The 18,450-nt window shown below is 40.0% G+C and overlaps 1 protein-coding gene across 2 annotated transcripts in view; it reads right to left on the bottom strand.

Moving 5' to 3' along the window:
• The window catches only part of LOC113018657 (ATP-binding cassette sub-family A member 1), a 183,481-nt gene that overhangs the window by 137,647 nt on the left and 27,384 nt on the right, over positions 1-18,450 (bottom strand). For both annotated transcript variants that reach the window (XM_026161949.1, XM_026161950.1), the window contains 2 exons: positions 4,654-4,793; positions 3,806-3,922 (listed from right to left, as the gene is read on the bottom strand). In XM_026161949.1, coding sequence (XP_026017734.1) covers positions 3,806-3,922; positions 4,654-4,793 — 257 coding nt within the window. The remainder of the gene's footprint in view (positions 1-3,805; positions 3,923-4,653; positions 4,794-18,450) is intronic.

The raw sequence follows: 18,450 nt of genomic DNA, 5'->3' as shown, positions 1-18,450 counted from the left end.
ATTTTGTTTTGTTTAGAGAAATAACCATTTCTAAGCTTCTTATGAAATAACCCTTTGAGAATAAGGCTATTTGACTCCCATCTATTGGTTTACATGTGTTTGCCCTCAAGTTACAGCACCACAGTCACTCCCCTCCCTCTCTCACACAGCGTTCCTTCGCTTTCCAGTTGCTCTGATATTAACACCCAAGTATTAAACTGACACCGTTCCTGTAATGACAGTTTTACATCAAAGTAAAATTAAAACACTGATAAGAAGAACGGGGAAAATTCACTTCAAACCCACAATGAAATCACCCATTTAATATAGCTTTTTTAAAATGTGACCCTCGTGCTGCGGCTAAATGTGGTGACCATTTCAAAGTGGACGATGCGGAGCCTGACTTTTGGTCAGCAAAGGGCGCTGCGCGTCAATTGAACAAAGTGGCCTCTACAGTGCAGATATATTCTGCCCACTGTGCTCAGTGGCATTTCAGTGTCAACACTTTTGATCATATTCTGCTTAACCTAAGGACAAAGTGTCAAATTAAGTAATCTCTGCACTGCGTGTGACCTTTAAAAAAAATCAGTACATCTATCATCGTGGTGGCTACGTTAAGGACACGATCCATCAAAATTGTCTTTTGAGGAAATAAAAAAAATCGGAGCCGTTCTGAAAGTGCAGTAAGAGAGAGTTATGCTGGCAAATTGACCGTAACTTTTTATCCGGTTCAGTAGTTCATCTCTTCATCCGCCTACTGCTGCATGCGCTTAAACACGTAGTCCGGTGCGTAATGTTCAGTGGCATTTTAAACCACACAGATGTGCCCTTTAACCTTGTTGGTCATGTGATGAAGTGAAGAATTGAACTGTAAAGATAAGGTGAAATATCGGGTCCATGGAGAGAACTTAATCCAGATTCTGTATGTTTGTTTGTCTGTCTGTCTGTTTGTTAGCAGGCTAGCGTCCACAGTTTTCAATATATCATGTTAAATTTTATTTTATTTTATAACAATTTAACATAAACCAGTGACACACTCCGGGGCCTGATCAACCCTGGCAGGGCCTCCTTGGATGAGGGTGTCTAGTGATAATGGCCGAAACACCCGATGAATCCAAGGTCCACTACTGACGATGTGTCCCAAATTTTAATATGATAATCTAGATCAGAATCCAATTCCCAAACCTAACCAAGGAAAAAAATGGCAGATTAGCTCAAGTAAAAGACTGAAAGTTAAAGCACACAACGATGTGTGCCGCTGGTAAAGTTTCTGGGCTGCCTTTCCTCATAACAGCCATCCCAACAGCCATGGTTAGGTTTTGGGCGACTGTGGTTCAGGGGGGTTGGGAAGTTCATCTTGTAACTGGAAGGTTGCCGTTTCGATCCCCAGCTCTGTCTGTCTTGGTCGTTGTGTCCTTGGGCAAGACAATTCACCTACCACCTACTGGTGTTGGCCAGAGGGGCCGATGGCGCAACATGGCAGCCTCGCTTCTGTCAGTCTGCCCCAGGGCAGCTGTGGCTACAACTGCAGTTTGCCTCCACCAGTGTGTGAATGTGAGAGTGAATGAATAGTGGTATTGCAAAGCGCTTTGAGGGTCTCGAAAAGCGCTACATAAATGCAATCCATTATTATTATCCCTCAAGATTTTCTCCATTTAAAGCAATGCCTTGTCAGGGATTATAACATCTAGTCCTTTTACTGAATATTTTATTGTTTTTTCTTAATTTTTGCTGCTCTCAACTTTGCACTGTCCACTTTCTGCCGTGACCAAGAAAATTTCCCACCTGTGGGACTAATAAAGGTTTATCTTATCTTATCTTATCTTACATGAGTACCCAGGTTAGCTAAGACCTTCATCTGAAGGTCAAAGTTGCCCTTTGTGGCCGTTGTGTTCTCTGCATGCTCTTGTAATACATTTGTAAGCGGATAATTGAGTACGGGAAGAGTAACATCCATAATGTGACAGTAAGTGGCCCTCGCTCAGAGGAATGGGCTTTAAGATTTTCTGTTGTGCCTCTGTTAAAGGGGCTGATGTTTACATGCACTATCAAACAGCACTTATTCAACCAGTACCTACAGGTGTCACTGAAGCAACCAGAACTGTAATCCTGCAGATTATAACTATGTAAAGGCAAAAAGTATTCCCAAATACTCTTATGTCTAAGCTGTCTTGTGCTCGGTATTTCCTTTTATTCATCTTAACACCCTAAATCACCCAACTCAGATGTAGTTGTGGTGGCGACGGCAATTGGTCCATCAAACGAAAGCTTGTCCGTGACCTTGAATGACCTCTGAAGATGACAAACCTCGGAAGCCACCGGCTTCGGAACGAGAGGTGGACAGAGGGAGAGAAAGGGAGAGGGCTGGGTGGGGAGAAAATGAAGACAAAGGAGGATTGCTGGTCCATTTGTGTAAAGGTTAGGGCTAGGGTAATGAATACCCTAGCTATATGGAGCTCCCAATGTCTGCTTCCCTCCAGCTGCCTATAAGCTCATTTGGAGTGACACTGGAGTAATGTCAGTGTCAAGGAAATACGGCGAGAGGCAAAATAGAGGGAGGAGAGGAGAGGGTGGAAGAGAGAGAAGTCCGTGTCCTTTACTTCTATAGATAATCCTTTCTGCTAGGATGAAAATTATCCTGCACTTATCCATAATTACTTTCCTCTCTCACTCTCCACATTTAACAGAAGGTGTGAATAAATGATGTACACAGCATGTACATTCTCACCTGCAGCAGATGTAAGGCTCATCGTTCAAAGAGAAAAAAACACACCGCAGTAATTATAAAAGACACTAATGTATGTTTACTGTTTTCTTCATTTAGCTCTACTGCAAAAAGAGAGTGAAGGAGGTCGTTTTGCATTTTTTTGTATTTTTCAGAATTTTTTATTTTCAGTAAATCTCATCACCAAGTTTGCTGGTGACTTTTTATGTGGAGCTATGTTGGGGAGATGATCCACTCCACTTAAGATCAAAGTAGGCTGTATTAAGCAGTTTCTTGTGCGACAGCAATTTGAAACAGTAATCCATGCTTTTGTAACCCTTCGGCTGGATTACTGTAATTCTCTTTATTTGGGGTGAGTCGATCTTCTGTTTTTCCACTGCAGTCTTTTAACCGGCACTCGTAGATGCGAGCATATCGCCCCATTTTTATATGCACTTCATTGGCTGCCCGTGCGTTTTAGGATCCATTTTAAGCTGCTTTTATTTGTTTTTAAATGTTTGTCCAATGCTGCCCCTCTGTACCTCTCTGAGCTTCTTCATCCATACATACCTTCCCGGTCCCTCAGGTCGGCAGACCAGCTCCTCCTGAGCGTGCCCAGGACAAATCGTGAGCTCAGAGGGGATCGGGCGTTTGCTGCGGCAGCACCAAGATTGTGGAATGAGTTGCTTTCACATGTTAGACAGGCACCTTCCTTATCTGTTTTTAAATCACGTCTTAAAACACATTTATTTACCTTGGCTTTCAGAACAGCAGGACTTGTTGATGTCTCTTAATTAGTTTCTTATTAATTATATTATTTTGAATTTTAAGATATTCTATATGTAATTTGAACTGTTTTCTCTTTGCTTTATATTTGTAGCACTTTGGCCAACATTGTTGGATGTAAAGTGCGTTATAAATAAAGATGCTATGCTATGCGTCCCACAGTGTACATGAGTGAGACATCCCTGCTCTATGATGTCACAAATCCAAGAGTAGTAAAAAACAAAAAAGCCAGCAATGTAAAGTTCAGAAACTTTGACCATGTTTAACATACTGTACAAACCAACCATGGTAATGTGTGCAACATTACATAAAATAAACAACCATCGAGAGTCTCACCCGTATTGTATTGACTTGTGAGCTATTTTGCAGAAAATCCCAAACACGCGGTCCGAGTTCATCCCAAGAGTCAGCCAGCTCCCTTAACATAGCCAAGGCGTTAAAGGTCCTATTTGCCTGAAACACAGAAAACAATAATCTATAATTTTACACATTTGTCTCACCTTCTCACCGAAAACATACTCGCTGCGCCAATACAAACATGAAAGCACTCCACAACTGCACTTTCAGCTAATCTCCCTGGGAACTCATCACACTGTAACACTGCCATCCCCCCCGCGGTGTTGAATGTAAATGGGGTTATTTACCACTGAACATTCACTTGTAAACACCCCGACTATGTCTGGAGTGAAGAGGGCCTCCTGCGCCAACACCGGGCCGCTCGCTGTGAAGTCGGCAGGTTTTCCTCATGCTCGTTATGTATTTTCAATGCAAAATTCTCACAGCATGTCTGTTGTTTGTTTTGGTTACGCAGCTATCAAAACGATGCAAATCTCATGCACAAATGTCATGTCTTTGAAAACAATATATATTTATTGCATTGCATGAACAAGCCCTCTGATTAAATGTTTTATTTTCCAGCTCTGCACTAATGCGTGACATCCTCCTTTTTTGTTTTCATAGACAGATTGCAGGCACCTTCTACCAGTAATTAGTCTGGTCCTATGTATGCAAGATTTACATATATTTGCATGCTAACTCTTAATTTAGAAAAGAATATATAAATATAGATATAGTGGCTTGAACCTTTCATTGCAAACTTAAACTGACCAGAGCAATATATTCTTTTCAAGTTCACAAAAAGTCAGCATACATATAGAAACCTTTCTTTTTCCCTCTAGACCTACTTCTTTCACCAGGAGACGAGCAGCAGGTGTATCAGGTGTGTAGAGGACTTTCCCCTGCAATAATGGCTTGAAGGTGCTCCAAATGTAGCGCAGACCAGGTGTGCTCTCCAGGGTGTCGACAAGAGTCTGACAAAAAGCATCTACGGTACAGAGGAGGTGAGGGGAGAAGACAGGGAAAGTCATGGCAAGACTACGAAAACAACTCTAAATCTCAAACTCCTCTGTGCATACTGGATTCATGCTTTTTCATGGGACTGGGGGAAAGAGGAGAGACAAGTTATTTGATCTGTGCAAAAATCACAGAATTGAAGCGCCCGAGAAGCAAACATGATAAATATTGTACACGAGGTTAAAATTCAAACGTGGCTACGAAAACAGACCTCTTGGTACTTGTTCTCAGCAGAGTTTGAACAAATATGAACATGAGAGGTTTCAGAAAATCTTCCTGGTCTTTTCAGCTGTTGTATTCATTAATACTTATAGTACTAATAACAGTTTGATTACACATTTATGTAGTTTAAAAAGTTCACTGCTGTTAAAAAGGAGAAGAAAAGTTTTGAAGGTGGATATAATGATTTTCACTGATGCAACAAGAGCAGACTGATTTATATTGATACTGTAAAACACGGTAAAGAATGTGAACAACTGTACATTACTGTATTCAGCGTGCCAAATGATCGCATCTGCACCATATAGGCAGTATTGATGCAATCACTGCCTTTCAGAACAGAACTGATACTAATGATTCCTTAATGTAGTCTTGATTAAAAATGAGCTAGGTAACATGTGTTTAATTCCTTTGAACAAAAAACTTTTCTGCTCCCTTCCCACTTCCAGGACTGGAAAACCTAGCCCCTGCTTTGGCCAGTTATGCATTTTTGCCACTTCCAACCAGATCAAAAGTGTAATGTACAGTATAGGAAACAACAAACAACACAGAGCATACACTGCACAACCAAAAGTACTGTTTGCATGTACAAGAGCTGCTCAGAGTCTAATTCAATTAAATTGTATTGACGCTCCCAGCACACAACTTTTGTGCTGATGTTAATGCCAGATGAGGTTTGGATGCCTGCAGTTACTGAGGTACTAACCCTGCTCTGTAACTTTATCTGGTCTGACATTACATTGCTGGATGAGTTGCTGTGGTTCCTAAATGCTTCCACTCTCCAATAATACCCGTCACATTTGATTGCGGAATATCTAGTCGGAAGATATTTTATGACCAGTCAGTGAGTGGCATCCCATTACAGTATTATACTTCAATCCAGTGAGCTAGCTAGCTTAATTTTATATGCCTGTAGCAATGGGACTGAAAATACTTGAATTTAAAGATTAAGAGGTGTGGTCTATGCTCGTCTGATTGGCCAGTACTTAAAACAGAGAGTGGACAGCGATATCGCTCATTGCTTACTGTAGACACTGCAAAACCTCCCACTGTGTCACGGCTGTGCAGCCAGTATGTTTGCGGAGCTGATCCAACAGACACGGGAGAGTAAACTCAGTATAACCAAAGGCGAGCCATTTATTTGGCTAAAGATACATGAACATAAAATAAAACTAAAAGCTAAACTGGGAACAAACTAAGATTAACTATGAAAACTGTGACAAGAAAGAATGACCATGAAGATGAATCTAAAAGGTGGAAGTGGAACTCTGGCGTGTGAAAAAAAAAAACCACATGACAAACAACCTGAAACCTGGAGAGACGTGATGCAAGACAAACAGATGACCTGACCCTGAACAGACGAAGACAGAGGACTTAAATACACAGAAGGGTAATGAGGGGAAAAGAAACATCTGGGAAACACAGCTGACACAGCTGAACCTGACACCACAGGGGAAGCAAAACTAAACACACTGAACATGGGAACACAAAACTTTCAAAATAAAACATGAAACATGGACAGATGTAAACATGACAACACAAGCTTGACAACATGAAATACGCAGACAATAACTACACAGAACACAGGGACATAACTAAACGTTAAACAATGAGGACACGGCAGGCTAACACAGAAGACAGGAAAAGACACAAACACGGAGACATAAGTGAAACATAACCTAGACTAAAACTCAACTAAACCCTAACTAAATAATATTACAAGAACTTAACGTTATCTAACCTAAGAAAATCAAAAATAAACACTGAATATTTTGGTATTTTGAAAGTGGACATGACGAATGTGAGTCTGAGAAACAGAGGGACGCTACATGCTAATAATGGTAGCAACCAGAGTTGTCGCCTCCTGCTGGCCGTTACAAAGAATGCTTCAGATTTAATATCCAGTCTTTAGGTTTGACAGTGAGATGTCTGTTAAAACGTTATATTCCAGCCTGCTGCACATTTAAGGATTCATGTTTGACCGTTCCACTGACTCACTCAAGAGGTTAAAGTGAGTCTTAAATCTGTTTCCTGGCCTTATTTCACAGAATTTTTTACAAGAACGTTGACCCTACAGATCTCACTGTAGTTTGCACAATATAAAAGCAATATTTCAGCACACTGTTGGGAGAGGCTCGTAAATGCCAGTTTTATAAGGGTCATGCGCACCGACAGAGTTCGAATGATGAGTTCGTCGTTTGCTTTTTTCTACTCCTTTCTGTAACATGAGTCACAAGAAAGCTCCAGCGATGGCTTATTATTGTTTTATCTTACTTTACATCTACATAAAGCCATCTCAGCGGCGTAATCTATCAATATTTAACCAAAGAGCTGAACTGTAAAGGAATAACACACAACGTGAGCAGTTATTGCAATGATTGTGAAACGATGGTTGTTTGCTTTCTAATCTACGAGATGTTAGCGAGAATATTTCCTGGAAATGCCCTGCGCTGTCCTATCAAAGGAAAACCTTTAAGTAATTGATATTGATTTAGTCACGGCAAAGTATTTATGAGGAGAAAAGCATCAATTATTACTTAAAATCACAAAGAGGGAGAAAAAAAACACGCAGACCTGAGGACATAAGAAAAAGCTTCTAGAGGAAAAAAAGTCAATATGCTCAGCAGCGGTAGGATCATTACTTATTTAACATATCTGCCAACATGAATATTGCCAGGTTGGTAGAGTCTTGAATAAGTTACATGAGGACCTGCGCTGCAAGCAAGAGAATCTGCAGGGGTTAGACAGCTTGTTTTTAGGCTGTGTCGGGATTGTTCTGACTGAAAACGTGTTATTCCCGGAGTTTGGCACTCCATCAAACGGCTGATCACTTTAGTGTGTCATCTGCCAGTCAATATAGCTCTCTGCCTCTATTGCTAACTGTGCCTTTTGTCCTGACACCTGTCATTACATCAGTGCTTTTTCCAGTCCTCTCTCATTTTTCCCTTGTCAAGACTGCAACACACCCCCTTTTCTCCTCTCATCTCACCGGGGCAACTATTTCCCCCACCGGGGACATTTTAGCATTTTCAGTGCAATTAAACGTTAGCCTTTCTGCCTGCTGGCCGTCTCTTCCAGGTGCTCCTGTGAGGTCAGTGCGCTGAGAGCTAATGGCCACCCCTTAGTCTGGGTCTGACCAGCTGTTCCTGCCACACAGTGCACACGCAGATGCCACCTCCTGCAATCGCAACGCTTGAAAGACAGGGCATATGTGTGGCGCATAGCTCGGTAGCTCTGTACAATAGGCTGTTAGATGTCTCCGGGGGGGAAAAAAGTGACTACAAATTGGAAGATTTTTCTGCATTTAAGAAAAATATGAAGTTCGTGCTTGTAAGATGAAAGGGCTTGCAGTAGATTTTCCGTAGAAGGAGACACCACTGTCATCTGCAGATAACAGCCGAACAGACTGATACAGCAACTCACGGGGATTGAAATAGAGGACAGAGAAACCTGATCGTCTCCCAGCCCAAATAAAATCATATGAAGCATTCCTATCCAGTACGGAATAACCTAAATGTGCTTTGGATGTATTGTTAATAGTTTTAATCATTTAAAAATACCAAAAATGTAGCTATGTTTCTAGATAATAATCCATAGTTTATAGGATAAGAGACTATACAAATATGTGCAGGAAGTAGATGAGTGTCATGCTATGTGTTGCCATATTGGCATTTGTAGGTTTATATATGTGGTTTGTAATAAAGTAGAGCTGCTATGAGTGAATCATTGAAAACAGTAGCGTCTTTCTCCTGGTGACTGTTTCACCTTCTTGTGTTCATGACGGTGCCGGCTGGATTTAACAGGTGAGAGCTTTTCTACTCTAACTAAGCACTCAACACATTTTAACTGGAAAGTCTCAATCACCTACACATATACAGTGCTTTTTACTTTTAAGGGAACAGTATTGTGTTTTGTATATATTCATTTTGTTTTCTTTGTTCTTTTTAAACGTACTTTACTAAGTTTATAGTGCAGTAAAAATCAATGTAGCATGACCGATGTGTACTTTGATTACACAGACATTATCTGAGAGTAGGTAATGGATAATAGGCATTGATTTGTAAGTAACGGCACATGAATAATTGAAGCTTATTATATAATATTATACTCCAATATAGTTGTAACTAACTAAGCAGCTCATTCTCTTTCTCTTTCTTTAAAGACATAAACACATTTTGGGGTCAACTTGAATATAAAAAGGAAGATGTAAAATGTAAAACTAAGGTCAGAGGTCAAATGTTACGTGATGTATGGATGCAAACTGTAAAGTGATATTTAGAATCCCCATATATCATCCCCTATATGTCTACTTGTTGTCAATACAGAGAATAAGAGATGTGGTTTAAAAGATCTTTATATAGCATTATTATCACTGATCTGTGACCTTCAGCTCAATCTATTGATCTTACAAGAGAGGTCAGAGGTCATATGTGATATGATATCTTACATTTTAATACACTTTCTATATATACACTATATATAATATACTTTCTATATTTTGACAATGCACAGCACACTTTAAAGAACATAGTTGCTCAGTTATATATGGATTTTATCAGTTTTCAACCAATAAATCATTAGGTTGACCTTGAAGACTTTGGTGGATATAAGCCAAATTTTAATGGATTATTAACATGACCCCGCTCTGCACCACTACAATTCACCACATCAGAATTAACTTAAAACCTTTCCAGATGCCATGTTTTTAGGCAGACTGCAGTGTTATCCTGCAGGTGCAACTTGGCACTAATGGTTCCAAGCATATACAGTACATGTGGTGTCTAATACTGACCATGATTACTATTATAATAACACACAATGAGCAGGAGTTCTGCTGTGATAGGAAGAGCCAACATTAAAGGGGCAAAACTCGATGTCACTATTTTGACTTTCCTGACACCACCTGCTTAAACCCCAAAAGTCAGAAGGATTGAGAGGCCTCTCTTTCACAGCCAGTATTTATGCTGAAAATCAAGATCAAACAAGCTTTTGCCCTTCAGGCTTCTGTCCTCCCTGAGCACGCCTTAGGACACTTGCAGGCGTATTTAGACGACAAGACAAAATATCTTAATTCCATGCTATGATTTTAAAAGCTATGTTTCCTGATGGCGAACAGGGTTTTCCTGCAGAGAAAAAAATGATACCCACCAAACAGGTTCTGAAGTCCATAACTAGGACTGTCATTTTATTTTAGGTTGCTTTAAAATTCTCTTGCAAGCTGGAAATACACTTTTAAGTACCGTATTTTCCGCACTATAAGGCGCACGTAAAATCCTTTAATTTTCTCAAAAATCGGCAGTGCACCTTATAATCTGGTGCGCCTTATCTATGAATTCTGGCTGTGTTTACTGACCTTGAACCAATTTTATGTGGTACACAGCACTCAAAAATCTGTCAAAAAATGTTTTAGTAGGACTTTGCTAAGCTACGAAGCCGCACCGCTTGATGGATTGTCTGAGTGTTATGGCTACTAGAGCAGGGCGATATGGCCAAAAATATTTATCACGATATATATTTGAAAATTTGCGATAACGATATAACCGACGATATAATTGATGCGAGACAAAATACAACTCCACAACATTACTAGCGCAAAAAGACAACCTTTCATTTATTTTCACTTAAACAAGAAGCTGGTTTTTATGTACATTAAAGCTTTATAAAAATGTAACAGTGCAAATGCAAATTCCTTGCTGAAAGTTTAACCAAAAAGCATTTCCAGTAGAAATGGGCTGACATATCCTGAGCATAACCATGTATAATATCCACTGAAGTTAAAAAGAGGTGCTTTGCAACATTAAACTGCAGTGTGCAGTACGCATTTTTCGGACCATAAGGTGCACGGGATTATAAGGCACATTAAGCGAAACAAAGCAGTCAGATAAATCAAACTTTATTCAACTCATTCTTCTTGCTTCCTCCACTTCTGTACCATTGATTCATTAATGTTGAATTCTCTGGCAGCTGCTCTATTCCCATGTTGTTGCAGTATAGTAATGACTAACCTTGTATTGTGGATGGATTATCTCAGTTGTTCTCCTGACTGAAGTTTGGTCCGTTTACAGCATCCTGCCATGCGACTGCATTTGTCTCTAACTATCAGGAACCTTAACGTTAACTTTTATAAGTGGAAAAGTGTTAGTGTTCGTCCTCCAGCTTCACTGTTTATGTTATGCTAACATAGCTGTGTCGCTAGCGATCACATAGCACATCATTATATACCAGCTAGCCCAACTTCAGTAACCTTACAAACGTCATTGCTGTTTAGTTTCCTGTCTTCATTTATGTTGGAAGTGATAGCAGAGCTGTACGTTTGATTTTTTTCAGAAATCTCTCAGTCAGAACATGCTATATCATGCTAAGGTAACTAGCGAAACTAGCGAGCTAACTTCCGCTAGCTTCCTGCTAACTTCTAACTCCGTTAAATGTAATAAATTTTGTTTTCATGGATGCCTGGAAGTTAAACTTCATAGTTACACCTGGTAAAGCAGCAATGCTGATCGTTTTATTAAAGATGAAAGAATTTAGACAGTTTTTAACTCTCAGTGATGCTGCAGTGTTGTTTGACCTGAACGATACGGAGTTTAGGACCCAGATTACTCCCAGATTTAAGAGCATCTTAGTCCGACAATAACGACGGCCGCTTGCATGTTCTGCAAAAAAAATGTGCTTTGTCGTGTATCTGAAGGACAAACACCAAACCAGTTCCACATCACTGAAGTTGCACCATTTTTACAAACCAATTCTGGTTCATCTGTTTCACTCAACAATCAGCCATGTGCGTATGAAAACAAAGGCACTGCGCATGCGCGTTTTACTCATATTCTATCGCGATATTTCATTTTCCTATCGTTGCCTAACATTATACCGGTATTACCGTGAACGGTATAATATGGCCCAGCCCTAATGGCTACCATAGTCAGGAGCCTCCCGGCTCATAGTAATCTGGGTCCAACACTCCGTCCACGTCAGGTCCCAAACGAACACTGTAACTTCTTTCATCTTTAATAAAATGAGCAGCCTTGCTGCTTTACCAGGTGTAACAATTACATTTAACATCCAGGCATCCATGAAAACAGAATTTATTCAATTTAACGGAGTTAGAAGTTAGCAGGAAGTTAGCTCGCTGGTTTCGCTAGTTACCTAAACATAATATAGCATGTTCTGACCGAGAGATTTCTGGAAAAAAATAAAAACGTGCAGCTCTGCTATCACTTCCAAGATGAATGAAGACAGAAAACTACACAATAGTGACGTTTGTAGGGTTACTGAAGTTGGGCTAGATGCTATATAATGCTGTGCTAGTGATCGCTAGCGACACAGCTATGTTAGCATACCAAAGCATAAGACAGTGAACCTGGAGAGTGAACGCTAACTTTTTTCCACTTGATTAAAGTTCCTGATGTTTTTTTGACAAATGCAATCGCATGGAAAATTGCTGTAAAGGGACCAAACTTCAGTAGCAGAGAACAACTGAGATAATCCAGCCACAATATGAGGTTAGTCATTCATGTAAGATAAGATAACCTTTATTAGTACCACACGTGGGAAATTTGTTTTGTTACAGCAGAAAGTGGACAGTGCAAAGTTACATAGTAAAAATTAGAAAAACACTGCAACAACATATACTGTTGTTCCAGTGTTTATAGAGCAGCTACCAGAGAATTAAACATTAATGAATGAATGGTACAGAAGTGGAGGAAGCAAGAGGAATGAGCTGAGTAAAGTTTGACTTATCTGACTGTTTTGTTTCATGTAATGCACTTTATAATCCGGTGCGCCTTATGTATGAAAACAGACCCGTTTGTCGATAGTGCGCCTTATAATCCCGCGCGCCTGATGGTCCGAAAAATACGGTAGTGTACCTATAAATGACCAACAATAATGCAGAGGTTTCCGTTAAATTATATCCCCCAAAAAAGCCAAAGAGTCGGGACTATTTCCACCTGTCTTTGTGTTCATATTCTATGATGTGATTAAGCTAATGTGTTTTTTTCCCCTCTTCAAACTCAGTGGTTCTCATTCTGAGTCGTAACCACCTGCTCCGGCTGTGACACAGCTGCTGTAACAACCTGAAAAGGAAAAATTATTTCTGTCACAAGTGACAAATGTGTCATTTTAAAAGGGCCAAAGGCCAATAATGTTAGGAAACTACCTTTAAGAGGCAGCGGCCTTTCACCGGATGGGATGCGGTGAAGTCATGCAGCTGTGAGTCACTCCAACCCGCTTCATCACTCAGTCATGCAGACTTTCCACTGGTGCTCTGAGAATATCCTCCACTAACAGCAATATATGCATCCCTATACCCAGCACTAATATTCACAGAGTGTCTCTAACATGTAGATTTTATTTAAATCTCTGGAAACCTTATTTCATAAATACAGACATAAATACATCTGATAATGAAAGGGGTTATAACATGATATGAGCAGACAGCTTCACTCAGCAATATAACGTGATTAGAGATGGCAGTGACAAATGCATATAGCTCTAGGTCTAATGCGATATATCAGGTTAAGATATATCAGTTGAATATTCTGTGGGCTACAGGGAGCATCGGATTACATAGGTTAGGTATTCTCCAGGGCTGTGTACTCCTTTTTTCTTTCTTTTTTTTGATAACAGAACTTTGCTTTATTACAAAACAGCAGCCTGAAAGAACAAGAAAATCTGTTCTTTACACCAGGTTTAGCCACAGTCAAATAATTGCTTGGAGCCTCAAGTCAACCCCTCAACTTACCTGGCAAATTTAATCAATTTGAGTTGCACCCTGGAGATGGGCTCAATTCTGCACAACAGTGAGACAGCGCTGTCGAAGCACCACGAATGCCCGTGATACACACACGCGTGCGCGCACACAAACACAGTCTTGCACATGCTGTTGTATTATCTTCTGAGCATGCATTACTCATATTTTATGCATTTCATGAAAGGAAGAACCTGAAGCAGACACACACACTGGGTGCACAGATCCATACAGGTACAGCACACACATACACCAAATATGTCAGTCATAAGTGAACTACCCCCCTGCATCAATAAAACAGCACTTATTTCTTACAAGCAGTACAAATAGTGCTGTGTTGCTGCATTTCAGCAGAGACTCAAATAAGCTTGAATAAATCTTATTGATGCGCGCTCTCATATCAGACACAGAGAGGCCTCTTTTGACTTTCAGCAGCACAACGAGAGCCACTCTCACTCTGTCACCATGGATCTGGATTTTCTCTTCGCCGGCTACAGCAAAATAGATGTGGTTAAACTAGAACTAAAGGCTGCCAATTATTCAAAGAGATATATCGATGGGAAAATACTCAGAGGACTGTAAGTGCAAGTCTCAAGACAATCAGTAAATGTCAAATCCCCACAGCAAAATCAGGACCGTGACAATGACGGGGTTATTTTGATAAATCAAGAGAAGATTGTTTGTGCATCACAGATTGTTCACTATTGCGTAAAGAGGCCGATCAGCTTCTGTTTGCAGAGAAGAGGGATTACCTGAGATAACATCCACTTTAATAATTAAAAAATTTGAACATGAGCATGAAAAAACCCCCAACATCTGACAAATCTCCCTACATAATGCATAACGTCAGTACATGATTTGCAGAGACACCTTTTTACTTCACAAACTGAAACAACCTTCAATTCCCTTTCGCTGTTACGTAAGAACAGCTACCGCACCAACTCTTCCTCATATCGCCGCAGAAGTCACCATCAACAATTAATTGAGAAGGGGACATTACAGAGCTGTTAACAAAACCTCAGCGCTGGCCTTTATTGTTGCTATTTCACTGTTCCTTTGAGTGTACTTTTACACTTACAAAGGAGTTGTAATTGGCCATTACGCAGACACACTGCATATTCCAGATCCATTTAGCTGTACATACCCAACACAAAGAAATAGCACAGCAAATGCAAAACAGCCATTAGCATGCTAACAGAGATGTTACTGCCTACCACGTAAGGAAGAGGCGATGTTTCCGCTAATTTGCACCGACACTAGCATGCAATCCCACTTAACGGTGTAACTTTTTTCCCAGGGACTAGAGGCTTCTTATTAAAATCTCATTTTGTGCAGTTTTCTCCAAAGAAAAGACATTTAATGAAACAGCGCTGCACGGTCTCTAATGAGCGTGCGGCTGTAGGAAGTTACACTAAAGCTCTCGTTCTCGAGGATTTTATGGAAGAAACATGTTTGGAGTTTTATTAAAGATAGCATCACCTAGTAGTGATTTTCTCTGAGCTGTCATTTGTGCTGGGGGCAGTGTTACATTAAAAAATAACAAGTAACGTAATCTAGAACCATCCAACTGAATTAAATGCATTAAAACAGAATAACGCACTGCAGCTTTATAAATTATACATTTATGCACTTACGTAGACAGCAATTACACTATGGGCGCAAAGTACTACACGCTCACCATGGACCAAATGCAGAGAGATAATTAATTCCTTCTGTTTCCTTTATCTAAATTATGTCTCTGTGTCTGTATTAAAATCAAGAAAGATGTTTTATTCAAGAAATTTATTCGTTATTTTCAAATTAACTATCGAATTCACATTTTTATACCCACAATCAGTCAGAAATTCATTATTCAACCACTAAAACTAATGTCAGGAATGAAGGTAAATAGCTGTGATTTGGCATTTTAATTTTAAAAATATTAATACGCTTTACTAATTTCTTCTGCTTTTTTCTAAAACTTCAAATTTCACAAATTACAGTAATTATATTTGGGCTTAAAACGTCATTTTGAGTAAGCGCGTGCATACTGGTGGATCAAGAAATATAAAAAGGATTTTGGTAATCACCTTACATTGGGCGGTGGCCTAATAATAAATTTGTTTACCACTGTATATAATTGCACCTATATGGATTCACTCATATTTATACATACACATATTTTTATATTTATAGAATTAGTCCAAAACTTTAAACTTTTACAATTGTGGTACTTTTATCCAGCTAAAACATGTTTATCCCCATGTGGTTAAAGCTACCATCCTTTAAATATATAAAAATAGATTCAGGTGCGCTTAAGCAGGTGCAAATGATTAAAAAAAGAGTCTGTTAGTCTTAAAGGATCCACCCATAAATCAAGATCAGACACATGGTCTGGCCAGGTCTTCTTTTAAACATCCAGGTGTTGGGTTATCCATAACGGTCGCCGTCCTGCTGTGAGAAAAACACACAAAGTTTTCGGACTGTTGCCAGGTAGACTATGACAGTTCAAATAACTTTAATCCACCTGCTAATCCGAGAATGCTTCAACAAGCAATAGAAACTAAATGATGTACTGCCACTTCTTTCCACAGTTAATGAGAAAATACATGAGCCAAGTTGCAAAAACATGGCCTACTTGGGAGACAAGAAAAACAAGGCAACAACCTGGTAAAGAGCCGCACTGTGACACCACTGCTTCGACGCGTCCAGACATTCATTTTCTTAGCCGTGCGGCTGGAACCTATCCCAGCTGACACTGGGTAAGATGCGAGGCGAGCTTTGAACAGTTCTTGAGCTAACACAGAGAGTCAGACAATTTTCGCTTACATCCACAGCCGTGGCCAGTTTAGAATAACCAGTTAACCCAGGAATCATCATCGTCTTTGGGATGTGTGAGGGCGAGGGAGCACCAGGAGGAGACTCACACAGGGACAAGGAGAAAAAGCAAACAACACAGACACACAACACAAAGCCTTCTAGCTGTGAGAGCGAACAACTGAGCTACAGGAGAGGAAATCCGTTAAGTGACTCAGGAACAATTTCTTTAAAAGTCAATAAACCTAGATGGAAAATTCTGCCATGCAAATGAATAACATAACATAAAATAGAGGAGAAGGATGCTTCTGCCAGCCTCGTGGCATGATCTCATTTGGGATAGACTGTCCTGCCATCTGATCAATCTCTCCTTCACACACACACAAACGCACACAGCATGTGGAGAGGAACTAACAACAGACAGATGAAGTGAAATAATGTTAATGGAGCTGGCAACAACAAGCGCTACGTTACGGTAAGTGCAGTAAAAGCTTCCAAACAAGTGCTACACCGAGCACAACGACAGCAAGGGTGAACAAGCAAGAAGGAGAGACGGAGAGAGCGTCATCGCCGTCAGAGCTTTTCAGTCATGAAGACAGAATCAGTGTGTGGATTTTTAAAAATGCCGTTGGGATCGCTCGAGTTTAAATGCCTCCAAACTGCTGTCGGTTTGCTTTTTAAGCTTCTTCTATGCTACATTAGCTCTCTAACTTCAAACTATAAAAAGTAAGCTGAACTGACTGGATCAGTCCACAGAGCGGCTCGTTGTCAACAACATCTGGACCTGGATGGTCGAAATATGGGATCAGTCCATTCTCAGTCTGTGATGATGTATTAGTGCTTATAGTTTTGAAGCAACACGTGCTACCATAAAGTTAATGTCTTTGGGAACTATTGTTTATTTCAGCAAGACAATGGTGAACCACATTCTGCACACTACTCTACCTTCGGTCTACTAAAAACATACGCTGCAGTATGAAACAATAACAGGGTGCCTGCTTAAAGAAAATATCCCGTGAATTTTGTTGGGGCATGTTTCATGTTGCATCATTTATAGAATATATTCATCAGTTTCTACATTAGCTATTTGCATTTTGCAGTTGTATATCTGTTTCACTCGCATTTTGCAGAGGAGCCCATCCACACAGTCACCTGCTGACGCATGCTGAAGGTGGGCGAGGTGCAGATTTTTAAAGCTGAGTGAAGATACCACACTTTCTTCCAATGTGGCTACTTGGAGTAACTCCTTAATAAGGAGCACACTGCTGCAAGGTACGCATATCTGGCTGTCAAGACAACTACGAACCATGTTACCGTGTTTATACACTACTCAGTATGGATGAGGTATGAGAAACAATGGTGCACTAGCCATAGCACTTCTAGCTATGTAGGAAAATCTCTACAAATTTCTACAGTTCGCTTTTTTCGATCAAAATAAATCACCAAGTTGTCAACAAACCACTGCTTTCAGATGATTTCTGTTGATTTGGCAAAAACTGAAGAATTGAGCTGGATGGTTTTAAGTTGGTCCAAGTTTACTTAAACTGGGGAGTGTAACTTTTTGTGTTTTTTCGATATATATTTCTCACCCAGCTTGAACTTGGCTGTTCTTCAGTTGCAGACGACTTTAACTTCAACTACAAACTCACTACAAACAACTACAACTGCAGCCAAATCCATAACAGCACAGGAGAATTTGAGCACAAATGCTGACAATATGGCTGCCATGCTTGTCTTCCCTTTCTAAATATTACAAAAAATAAATAAATAAACAAACTGGCTCAGATCTCCCCCAAAAAAGTGCTAGTGACACCATCTGTCCTCTGTGGGAAGTTAAGACTGCCATATGTTCATTTTTAAGATGTCA

Source organism: Astatotilapia calliptera, chromosome 3 (genome assembly GCF_900246225.1).
Source record: "Astatotilapia calliptera chromosome 3, fAstCal1.2, whole genome shotgun sequence".
Taxonomy (NCBI): Eukaryota; Metazoa; Chordata; class Actinopteri; order Cichliformes; family Cichlidae; genus Astatotilapia; species Astatotilapia calliptera.
Note: the sequence above shows the minus strand (reverse complement) of the source record. Positions and strands in the feature narration are given on the sequence as shown.